The 12,133-nt window shown below is 34.7% G+C and overlaps 1 protein-coding gene across 1 annotated transcript; it reads right to left on the minus strand.

Annotated features, from left to right (window-relative positions):
* Positions 1-1,185: 1,185 nt before the first annotated feature.
* LOC121424479 (required for excision 1-B domain-containing protein-like) lies at positions 1,186-9,374 on the minus strand. The gene is made up of 5 exons (XM_041620177.1): positions 9,268-9,374; positions 5,849-5,931; positions 3,658-3,862; positions 2,977-3,065; positions 1,186-2,000 (listed from the first exon to the last, which is right to left on the minus strand). Exons 1-5 carry the CDS (start codon positions 9,268-9,270, stop codon positions 1,931-1,933), a joined length of 450 nt encoding a protein of 149 aa, XP_041476111.1. The 5' UTR covers positions 9,271-9,374; the 3' UTR covers positions 1,186-1,930.
* Positions 9,375-12,133: the final 2,759 nt, after the last annotated feature.

Below are 12,133 nucleotides of genomic sequence, written 5' to 3' on the forward strand. Positions count from 1 at the left end.
AAACAGTCACCCGCAAGGCTTACACGGAACGATGTGATAGGGCCATAAGTCACTCTTGCAATTGATTGCAAATTTCTTGCCACACTCCATTAGATTATATTTGAGAAAAACAGATGAATTTTACCATCTTTGAAACTTTTCAATGACACTTGAACCTTTGAAAATTATCCTCATTCGTCAAGAAAAATAGATACATCATCTTATTTTTATGACTTGCTAATGACAAGTTAAAACACAAAACCTTTAAATAGTTTAAAGGTCATTTTATATGAATTTGGAATTCATTCTTTATTTGACATAAGTTTTATTTAACAAGATGGTAAAAGATTGGGTAGTGTAGTGTAGGTGTACCGGTACATATAATATTTGGTCCATGATTGGAATCTAGTCTGAATGCACAGACTCAAAGTTGACATGTTAAAAAAGCAAATACCATGTTTATGATGGAGACTATATGCCCAAAATGATTGGAAACTAGTCTGCATGCACAGACTCAAATATGACAACTTAACCCTAAATAGACTGGGCTATTTCAACGCCTAAGAAGACTGGGGGGGGGGCTGATTCAGCCCCCCCTTATGATCTCGGCCGTCGATTGCGACGAAAATTGGCACATGCGTTACCCATGGCATAATCTACAAAACTAACATCAAATTCTGCAAAAAAACTCATGTCTCATTAATTATGCTAATTTATGTGTAAAATCATAAGTTTGCTCTAATTAATAATATGATTCCCCTGAAATGCTAATTTTTGTTTCACATAATCTAGACAGCCATCTGATCAAATTTATTCAAAAAAAATTTCAACACCACATTTATTTTCTTATGTATTCTATTGTTTTCTAAATTTCTTTTATGTATTTCTTTGTTTTTCGACTTTTTGTTTTTTATTGTTTTTTCAATGGAAATTGTCAGGGACTTTATTTTGACCATAAAAAAGATAAAATTAATCTATTTTAAGCAGTAAAAGGAAAAAAATGATACATTTATGAATTTTGGCTTAAAACGCTATTTGCATTGGATTTGTACGCAAATTCACGTTTTTTAGTAATTTTGGGTCTGCATGCACTTACGAAATGTTGCGTAAATTCGGAACCGCGTACGCGGGGGTCACAATTTTGGTCTCAAAAGTTGCATGAGACTTGAAAGTAAAAAGTCAGCGAGTGACGCAGACAAAAAATTTTGCGCAGCGGATTTATCGCGAAAAATGTCGAGGGGGGGCTGAATCAGCCCCCCCCCTGTCTTTTTAGGGTTAACAAATTATACCATGTCTATGATGGAGACTTTACTCCAAAATTAATGTAGAAGTAGCCACAGGGCATGAGTGGATATAGTCTTCTACTTCATATTCTCCATTTTGCACTATGTGAAGCACCGAAGGTCTGTGCCTGCAGACTAATCGGAAGCTAGATTCACTGATCAATCCATTGCCACCAAATGCATGGGTCCTATTTCATAAAGATTTGTTATAATAACAAATGCACAATATCTATAACATATTTACTGTCAGCCAAGCAGATTGAAGGATTTCAGTGGGCCTACTTTTAACAGATGGCAAATTTGTGATTATACTAAATTTTATGAAGTGGGCCCATTGTCTTTGAGAATATCAACCAATATCACAAATTCAACCCAGTTTAATTTTTGATTGAGCATTCAAAGCCAAAGCGAAGTGTTCCTCGTCTTTTGCTGATCATCCATGACCTCAGTACTTGAATAGGGGAGGGGAAAGCAGAAAACCCTGTCGCAGGCCATTCATATGAGAATCTTCACACTTTGATTCCATTTTTAAAGGAATTAATCCAGCTGATCATCCACGAGACAACACATACATGGAGTACTTCGTCATCAAGGCAACGATTGTTTCTTCGTCCAGCAGATACTATTCCTCATGAAGGCTTTGTTCATTGATTATATAAGAGATGATGTCATAACCCATCGGTTTCATACTTCAGATCCTCCATTGCATCTGTTATCCTCTCCATCACACCTGCCAATCTGAAAACAAAGAGAATATTTTGATATCATACTCTTCTTTTAATTCTTTGACTTTGGAATATTTTGGAAAACCTCAAAACAAGAGAGCATTTCACGAAAGGACTTGTTAGACGATTTATCCGACATTACCATGGTATTAGTCCTCAGCCAATCAAAATCAAAGATGTCTGGTCCGACAACTCCCCCAGGACATTTGAATAATTTCAAAGCAAATTAGTGTGATTTAGTAGGACATGGTGGATTTACAGGATAATGTTTGGTACTTAAGGCAGATACGAACCAATAGCGCCATCTCGAGTCCTCAACTCCTCATACCTGGCCAGTTTCCTGACCCCTAATACTATTGTAGTCTAGCAATTTAGACCCACTTGAATGATAACATATGCTAATTAACTACTCAATACATTCATACCGCAATAATTATGTTACTAAGTAGCAAAACAAAAGCTTTTCCTCTTATAACATTTTAGTTTCTCTTTACAAATACAATTATAGGTCAATCTATTCTCTGACTCTGGAGTAGTAGTAAAAAAAACGTATATTTTAAGACTATGTATCTATAACACAGTCAAGGAGAGACAAAACACAGTTCACTCCCCCTTTAAAAAAACATGAAAATGAGAGATAGATATATGGAAAGAAGAGCTCAGACAAGGAAAATAAAAAGGATAAGAAAGATGAAGAGGAATAGAAGATAATGAGAATGTGGAGGACAATGGGAATGATGAAGATGTTGCAAAGAAGAGAGATTGAAGAGGCAAAAAAGCTGGTGCCAATAACCTCACTGCACTGGATACAATTTAGTATGCATCAGGTGTAAAAAATTAATGAATATATCTTCCCAAATCAGTTACTAGAAAAGTGAAAAAGAATAAACTGAAGGAAATGGTTATCATGAACCACTCAAGAACTATGCATAATGGCAAAACTGTTATCATTTTTTTTTTGGGGGGGGAGATCTAATAATGAAACTTGCCTGTGTTTGAGATCAGAAAGCTCCCTCTTGTGTTCCTCATTTCCCGGTTCATCCTGCAATCTCTGTTTGGTCAGTTGAAGGGCTGCAGTCTACAAAAACAAATACATGTAGTATGAAAAGATTGCAGTTAAAAATAATCATCGGAATGAAAACAGTCCATAGCTCAAAGCAGGGATGCCAATCTTGGAAACAAGATTGCAATTTCATGTTTGAAAATGCATTAAAATCTTAGAGGAACACAACTATTATCTATTTCCCCTTCTATAAACATGTGTTCATTAAAAATTGTGAATTTATAAATCGTGGGTAGTTCCATATCTGAAGAATTTGGAACAAACTTTGTAAAAAAAAAATAACACCCAAAAATAATGTCTTCTTCTAAAGAAGAAGACATTGCCAATGTAGCCAATGCACATGATCTCCTGTGAAAGAAATTATCAAGAAACAATGGAGAATTCATCCTGCAGCTGGTAGCATTTTTTAAGTTGCTGAAAAATTACTGCAACAGGGTATTGTAACAAAGCAAAGGAGAGTTGATAATGCTTTCTTTATGAGACAACGCAAAATGCTGGGCGGCCCATAGTTAAACACACAATTATTTTCCAAAATCTTTTCAAGTTAACCCTCTTCAAATTCCTAAATCTGCAGCAAACTTCAAACTGAATTGAATTTTCTTCAAACCTTTTCAAGTTTGTCCTGCTCGGCTTCCTGTATCTTCTTCAAGCAATCTGCGATGGCAATGTTCTGGTACTGCTCCCGAAACGCCGCCTCTATGCCGATAATCCTCTGTGAGATACGCTTGAAATCTTCGGTCCTGTCGTGTACAATCTGACGATACGCAACAAAGTCATAGTCCGGGGATGTCCCTAGGTATGCTTTATGCCCTCTGTATAGAATGTGTGGAAAAGATACAAAAACTTTGGGTTGTTTCGTTGGGTCGGGCAGTCACATTTATCTGACCATTTGAGAAAAGGACCCCCTTTAATTCCCGAAACACCTGATCGAGTTAACCTGACCATTCAATAATTTTGCTGTAATTTTCGAAAAAATATCAGGTAAACTGGACCCAAACCTTTGGGAATTTAGGGTGCCCATTTCTCGAATAGTCGGGTAAACTGGACCTGACGTTTCGGGAATATAGAGGGTCCTTTCCTAACATGGTCGGGTTACGCGTTTGCCCGATCAACGTGATAACCCAGCGTGATGGCACAAGCCAAAAATTTCATACAGTACAATACTGTATGTCTTCTTTTTTTCTTATTTTCTCTATGCGACTGGCTTACAGGCATGTTGATACTACAAGATTATCACGCTGATCGGGCAAACGCGTAACCCAACGTGATGGCACAAGCCAAAAATTTCATACAGTACAATACTGTATGTCTTCTTTTTTTCTTATTTTCTCTATGCGACTGGCTTACAGGCATGTTGATACTACAAGATTATTTACAATGTCATTAGCTAGTCAATTTTTATCTATTCCATAATAAAAGCTATGATATTTGCTGAAATGTTGATAGCAAAATACTAAATTTAAATCAAAGGAAATCAATGCAACACAGATTCACATGCATAAATACAACAGGTATCAGAATAACAAATACAAAGAAATTACATGAGTGTACAATGTATGTTAGCCTAGAATAAGATGTCTAATGAGCTACATTGTTCTCAATGAAGTGTTCAACTAGAGCATAAATAAAAGGTCAAGTCCACCCCAGGAAAATGCCGACATCAATAAATTGAGAAAAATCAAACCAGCATAGTGCTAAAAATTTCATCAAAATCGGATGTAAAATAAGAAAGTTATGACATTTTAGAGTTTTGCTTATTTTTCACCAAAACAGTGATATGCACAACTATGTGAGTCAGTCGATGATGTCCATCACCCACTATTTCTTTTGTTTTTTTTATTGTTTGAATTATACAATATTTCATTTTTTAGATTTTACAATAAGGACCAACTTGACTGAACCATATAGTATTAAATGATGCTAATTCCACATGTTCAGGGAGGAATTGTGGTATCACTGACAATGAGGAGAAAATCAGAAAATTTCATATTTCATATAATAAAATACAAAATAAATAGTGAGTGGATGAAGTCATAGTCTCCTCATTTGCATACCAGCCAGGATGTGCATTTAACTGTCTTGTGAAATTAAGCGAAAATTTAAAATGTCATAACTTTCTTATTTTACATCTGATTTTGATGAAATTTTCAGTGTTATGCTTATTGGATTTTTGTCTTTTTATTCAAATCAACTTTTTGTTGGGGTGGACTTGTCCTTTAATTATGATAGTTGCAAAACTGCATGGCCTAAGAACAGATGGTCTAATTCTCAGATCGTCTAAACACCATCATGGCTAAAACCGCCTTGATCAAACTATTATTGTTTGATCCAGGATAGAAAATAATCATTTTTAGGGGCTATCTTTTTTTCCACATTGGGGCAATAGTGGAATTTGGGGGCTATTTCTTTGATTTTAAGGGCTACTTTCTAGGGTAACAAGAAATTAAGAAAAAATTTGACAAGCAAAAAAAAAGATTTTTCACCCAAAATTGATATTTCATCAAAAAAAAAATGTGACAAGCAAAAACAAAAGGTCTTCACTTTCATAAGGGGGGGGGGGCACACTTCTGTTTTGATGACATTTTTACATTACAAATTTTCATTTTGCTTCTCAAAAGGAAGAGTGCAAGGGCCAGCTGTGCCCCCCCCCCCCCTCCCCCCTGGATCCGCCAGTGGCTGGTATCCATCATAAAAAGATGTTTATGCTGCAGCAAAGGAAAGAAAAAATATGGAAACCTAATTAAACCTAATAAAAAAAAGCTCTCAGGATTAATGACATTGTCTTCTTATTAACTTACTCATCTAATAGATGGTAGACCCTGACTCGCTCCTCCTGCAGCGAATAGAACTCGTGAAGCATGGTCTTCTGTCCTTCCACTTTCTGTAATGAATAAAAATAGTAGTAGGCAATGATTTATTTTTATATTGGGCTGTCCATAGACATTGGCCTAGCTGTTTTCTGAACATGGGCTTAATTCAAAGTCTGGTGTAAAATTGTGATTTAACTATGGATAGCCCATTATGTGACATAAACCTCTAGGCTCAATAGAGCACCAAAGTGATGACATCACTAAATAAAAACTATTTCACATTTCAATGTTTTAATACCATAGCTTCGCAGGTCATGATGAAAAACAGCAGAATTTTTTAAAAATCAATTCATGGGGGCTCAAGATATGGCCTAATAAATACCAGTTATTCAATGAACATTGTTATGATAAAATAATAGAATAAATACATATCATTAGACTCATATAAAATACAGTCAATGTATTATTTGCCTGGTTCACAACATTAAGATTAGAACCAGGTCAATAATAAATTGATTTCAATGGGGCTAATTTTGTATTCACATTCACATTAGGTCAAACTCTTGGATCCCTCTGGCTCTGCCAGATTCCGACCAAATTTGGGATCTGGTTGCGGAGGTATTTTTGAACGGCATACTCTAACATAAGGAAATACAATAGTAAAAATGGTGAAATGCTAAAATAGAAAATTTTTGAAATCACACTTCAGTACTTTATCAGCTCATTTGTGTTTCTCAGATCAATCATACCTTAACTATTTTTGGAATAATAACTGAATTACGGAAGTTTTTTCAAAGTAAAAACAATTGCTCTGTAATGAACTAAGATATTCCTGACAATTTTGTTGTTCAGATGGAGAACCCATGCAGACATATGATATTGATAGATCTTGGTACTGTTATACCCAAATTGGTCACTAGAATTAAATCTTTTCAAAACTTTCAAAAAATATAAATAAATATTTGATGCAGGGGCTGCGGAATGGTTTTCAAAGGGGGGGAGGGGCTGACTATGCAAAAAATCACAATCCTATGGTCATTTTTATGTTTTTGTACACAGTTTTGGAAAAAGTGGAAGCCCCCCGCCCCCCTCCTCCCCCACGGTGATGTTAGTAAGTTTATTAGGTCTGGCCAAGTATAATTTAGGCAAAATCAAAATACAAAAAAAATGAGTAGGCTAATAGTACAAATGAGACCAAATGGTAATAGATGGGGGCAGGGTGACCAGATTTCACAAAATGAAATACGGGACAATCGACAAAAAGGATCAACAAAATACAAAGTGTAAGACTTGTGAAAAGAAAGAAAAAACGAACTGAAGGGGAAAATGTAGAGAAAAAATTAAAGAAAGTTAGAATAAAAGGATGAAATAAAGAATAAGAGAGAGAAAAGGTTTCCGTCATTCTTTGAAATGAATATAGAAAGAAAGAAAGAAAGAAAGAAAGAAAGGAAGGAAAGATGAATAAATGTGTGAAAGACAAAATAAAGGAGAAAAGGGAAAAAAGAAAAAAGGGGTGAAAAGAAAGAATGAAGGAATGAAAAATGTTTCCCTCATTCTTTGGAAGAAAGAAACAAACAAAGAAAGAAGAAAACAGGAAGGGAGGAAGGAAGGGAAAGAAATGATAAGGGAAAAGAATTAGAAGGAAATATATAATAAATAATGAAAGGAGGAAAGAATGAAGGGAAGAGAGAATGAAAGAAAGAGAAAATAATGGAAGGAGAGAAAGAACAAAAAAGAGAGAAAGGGAGAAGGAAGCAAAGAAAAGTTTAAGGAAAGAAAGATGAATTCAGGAAATAGAAAATGAAATTTAATAAAGGAAATCAGAAAGAAGGAAAGAAAGACAAATGAACAGAGAGAGAAAGCTTCAGGGAAAAAAAGATCGGAAATAAAGATAGATGGAACAAAAAAGGGCAAGCAGGAAGGATATAAAGATGAACAAAGAATGATACAAAAGAAAGAGGAAAAAAGTTAAAAATTCAAGCAAACAAAAAATCCAGTCATCTAACAAAAATCATGATGATATTTGGTGCTTGATACATTTTTAGAATTTTGAAAAACTAAAATGTTTTAGACAATAAAATTTCAAAGTAAAACATTGTCAAACTTAAAAATTAGATGAAACATATCATACACAACAAGACTCAAAACGAAAGCTGAAACAACAAGATCTAGTTATGAAAACTCAATAATATATTATTTGTTACACCGATTACATCTCCAAATTAGTTTCATTGTTATCTCTGCTTCGTCATCTGTCAGTTATTTGATGAAAATTCATCACTTTTAAATACATATATTAACTACATTTTGTTCAATATTCTTAAATACGGGACAAATAGGCGTCCCGGGAAGGGTTTATGAGGACGCCGAGACAAAGGAGCAAAATATGGGACAATCCCGGGAAATACGGGACGTCTGGTCACCCTGGATGGGGGGGGGGGTGGGTCAGGTGTCCGGACAGTTTCTCTTTTTAAAGCCTTCTTTTTTGTCTTTTGGATTACACTAAAAATATGAATTCAATACTTGTCAAGACTCAAGATCAAGCTTGTAATCCTCTTCTATTTGGTTCTTTATAATATTTCCAAACATTTTGTACTAAAAATTGATGAAACTTCACTTGTAATTTTTTCCAAATGACTTTCTAAAAGTAAAATTAATCATCCGGACGCACAAGCTGTCCGGACACACAACAGGGTAGGATACCACTCATTCAATGAACAAGGTTATTATAACTAAAATATACTAGAACTAGTAATACTAGATAATGTAAATGTGTGTAACTAGAACATGTAGAATAGAAAGGTTAAGTTTAGCTAATTTACTGACAAAATCAAGCGTAAGCGGGTGCCAAGCATACAAGGCTAGACGGCGCTAGTGATAGATATATATCTCTATGGCGCGAGTGCACTTTCTCATCATAAAGCCCGTAGAAAAAAATAATGGTTATACAGCCCAGCCCGCACGCGGGGCAGCTGGTAGTCCACCTCCTGGACTGTTGTTATTTTGTACGACACGACTACCAAACACCCAGCACACTACAACCCCATAACACTACACGCATACACACACCCTGAATAGTCATATGAAACGGGAAAGTGAATCAGTGGGTAAGGTGAATCACTGGGGGTAAGTGAATCAGTGGAGGGTGCGGGCCCGGGCGTGTGTGTGTTGCCCAATCAGTAAAAATCGTCCAGGACGTGGACTAGGCAGCTGGCGTTATCCCGACTGCGGGGAGGTGCAGGTTCAGAACGGTAGGCTATATTTGGTTGGACGATGGATGCGAAAGAGCACTCGCATCGGTCACGCCAGATTATTGCAATTTTATTCACTCACAAACAACATCTCTTCACAAAATTGATAAGAGTACTAATTTCGTCAGTTGAATCACTGGAAATTCGTTTCATTACCATTTTGATACTTTATTTTAGTCGTCTTTGTCCTGATCTTGATCAACTTAACGAAGTTCCAGCAATCCGCTGACAAGGACTTTCCCCATTGCGCAACTAACTGAAATTATCACCTTTTTTTTCGCTTTGTCGGACTTGGGCAGCGCAGTCTTCCTGCTATAGCTCAAACGTACAGGGGTGGTATTCTGAGATCCATTTTATCTCAGATAAAATAAAATATTTTATCTCCGTTAAAATCAGTGAGATAAAATGCCCTTAAAATCTCTCCAAATTGGTATTCTGAGAACCATTTTATCTTCATTTTATCTCTGTAAGACACACCTACTTTATAATCAATATCCAATTAGAAACGCGCTTTTATAGCTCTTTCGTGTCAGTCAACCAATGGAAATCCATTCCACAAGGAGGTGTGGCAAAGGAGTGAGATTGCGTTAATTTTTGACTTCAAATACGCTTGCACTATACGCTCGCGCGTCTTTACAGAGATTTCTTTTTAACAAAAAGGACAATGCTCTCATCTTTTTTCGAGGTCTGTATCGCATCTTTTCAAGCATCATTTCAAAGACAATATTAGTCAAGAAAAGTTTTATGAAATACTCTCTGATTGTACAGGAACAACGTTAAGGTGTTATTCTCAATAAATATATAATTTTTCTTCATTTTTATGTCACCATTTGGTGTTAATTCACCTAGAAATATTGGTGAAATAAACGTCGCAGAGATAAAATAGCCTCTACCCTCTTTTAAGTTTATTTTATTTTTTCTTCAAAGTAACATGGGCGCAAGCACATCATCTGCGTTGCAACGGCCAGATACGCGATGGGTAGGTGTACGCAGGCATTGTTCTGTTGCATATCATCTGTAGATACGCAAGATAAAATTTATACGCAAGATAAAATCTAAAATTTTATCTGAGAGATAAAATCTCATCTCAGAATACCAATTTCATTTTAAGAGATAAAATAAAATATTTTAAAGATAAAATGACCTCAGAATACCACCCCAGGGGTGGTATTCTGAAAACGTTCTTATCTTTGTTCTTATCTTTTATCTTATCTCACTGAGATAAGAAGACGCTAAAATCATTGCAAATCGGTATTCTGAAAATCTTCTTAACGCGTTCTTATCTCTGTAAGGACTGCCCCCTTCTTATCTCCAACACGCCCATTTTTAAGATTTTACCAATCAAAATGCGCTTTATATTGGCAGTTTAACCAATAGAAGCGTTCCTTATGTGAAGAGAATATCATGGGCGCTGCGCGTTCACCGTTTCTGGCGCATTGCGCGAAATAGGCATTTTATACGCAATGACTGATTTTATTATTTCGAGACGTCCACGTGCAAAAAAAAAGTAAGAAAAGTAAATAAAGCAGGTACGAATAAAGAACAAAATATGAAGAAAGAAAGTAAGTAGGTATGAAAGAAAGAAGACAGAAAAGGGTCAGAATGAAGCAGAAAAAAAAGATGAAAGGGACAAAGCAGAAAATAATGAAAAAATAAAGAGTAAACGAAAGAAAGCAAGCAAAAAGAATTCAAAAATAAAAAAGAAAGAAAATAGAATGAATAAAAGAAGGAAAAGGAAGAAAAAAATAGAACAATTATCCATGATAAAGTGAAGGAACAAAAATGAAGAAAAAAAATTAACTAAAAGGAATACACACAAAAATAGAAAAAGGTCAAACTAATATAAGACAAAATAAATTAACAAGGAACCGAAAAAGAAAAAAGGTCTAAAAAAAACGAATGAAAGAAAGTTAGAAAGAAATAAAAAGAAAGAGAAAAAAGGGAATAAAAATGTAAAAAGTGAAGGAAGAGAGAAAAAAAGAAAATTAAACAAAGAAATAAAGATGAGAGAAAAAAATGAAAGGAAATTTGACGCAAATATGAAGACTACAAAAAGATAAAGAAAGAAAGGTAAATTCATAGAAAAAAGAAATAAAGAAAGAAAGAAAGAAAGAAAGAAAGAAAGAAAGAAAGAAAGAAAAAGAAAACGAAAGGGAAAATAAAAAGTTGGGAAAAAAACGAAAAAAATCAATGGAAAGAATAAAGAAAAAGTTAATAGAAGAAAGACAGAGAGAAGAAAGAAAGTAAAGAAAAAGAGTAAATAAAGAACGAACGAAAAAAGAATGAGCAAAATAAAGAAAAAAAAGAAAGAAAGTAAAAAAAAGACACAAAAGTGTCAGAAAGCAGAAATAAAAAAATAAGAAAAATTAAGAATTATTAAAGGGAAGGAAGAAAAAGGGGGAAAATGAAATGAATGATTAAAAAAGGAAAAGCATGTATAAAAACGAAAGAATGGAAGAAAAATAAGGAAGAAAAATAAAGATTACAAACAAGTGAAGGAAGAAAGAAAGAAAAAAGAAAAAGAAAGAAAAGGAAGAGAAACGGGGGGAAAGCAGAAAAAAGACTCAGTAAAGAAAAAAAAGAAAGGGATAAAACGAAAAGGGAAAATAAAAAAGGAAGAAAGATGAAGTATAAATGAAACAAAGCAAAAGAAAAAAAATAAATTAAAAGATTCAAACAGAACAAAAGTAAAGATATAAATGAAGAATGAAAGAAAAGAAGAAAGACAGACAGATAGGAAGAAAGACAGACAGATAGAAAGGAAGAAAGACAAACAGATAGAAAGGAAGAAAGACAGACAGATAGAAAGGGAGAAAGACAGACAGATAGAAAGGAAGAAAGACAGACAGATAGAAAGGAAGAAAGACAGACAGATAGAAAGGAAGAAAGACAGACAGATAGAAAGGACAAAAGACAGACAGATAGAAAGAAAGGAAGAAAGACAGACAGATAGAAAGGAATAAAAAATGGAAAAGAAAGAAGGGATAGAAAGAAGAGACGGGCAAAATAAAGGGTGAATGAA

Source organism: Lytechinus variegatus, chromosome 11 (genome assembly GCF_018143015.1).
Source record: "Lytechinus variegatus isolate NC3 chromosome 11, Lvar_3.0, whole genome shotgun sequence".
NCBI lineage: Eukaryota > Metazoa > Echinodermata > Echinoidea > Temnopleuroida > Toxopneustidae > Lytechinus > Lytechinus variegatus.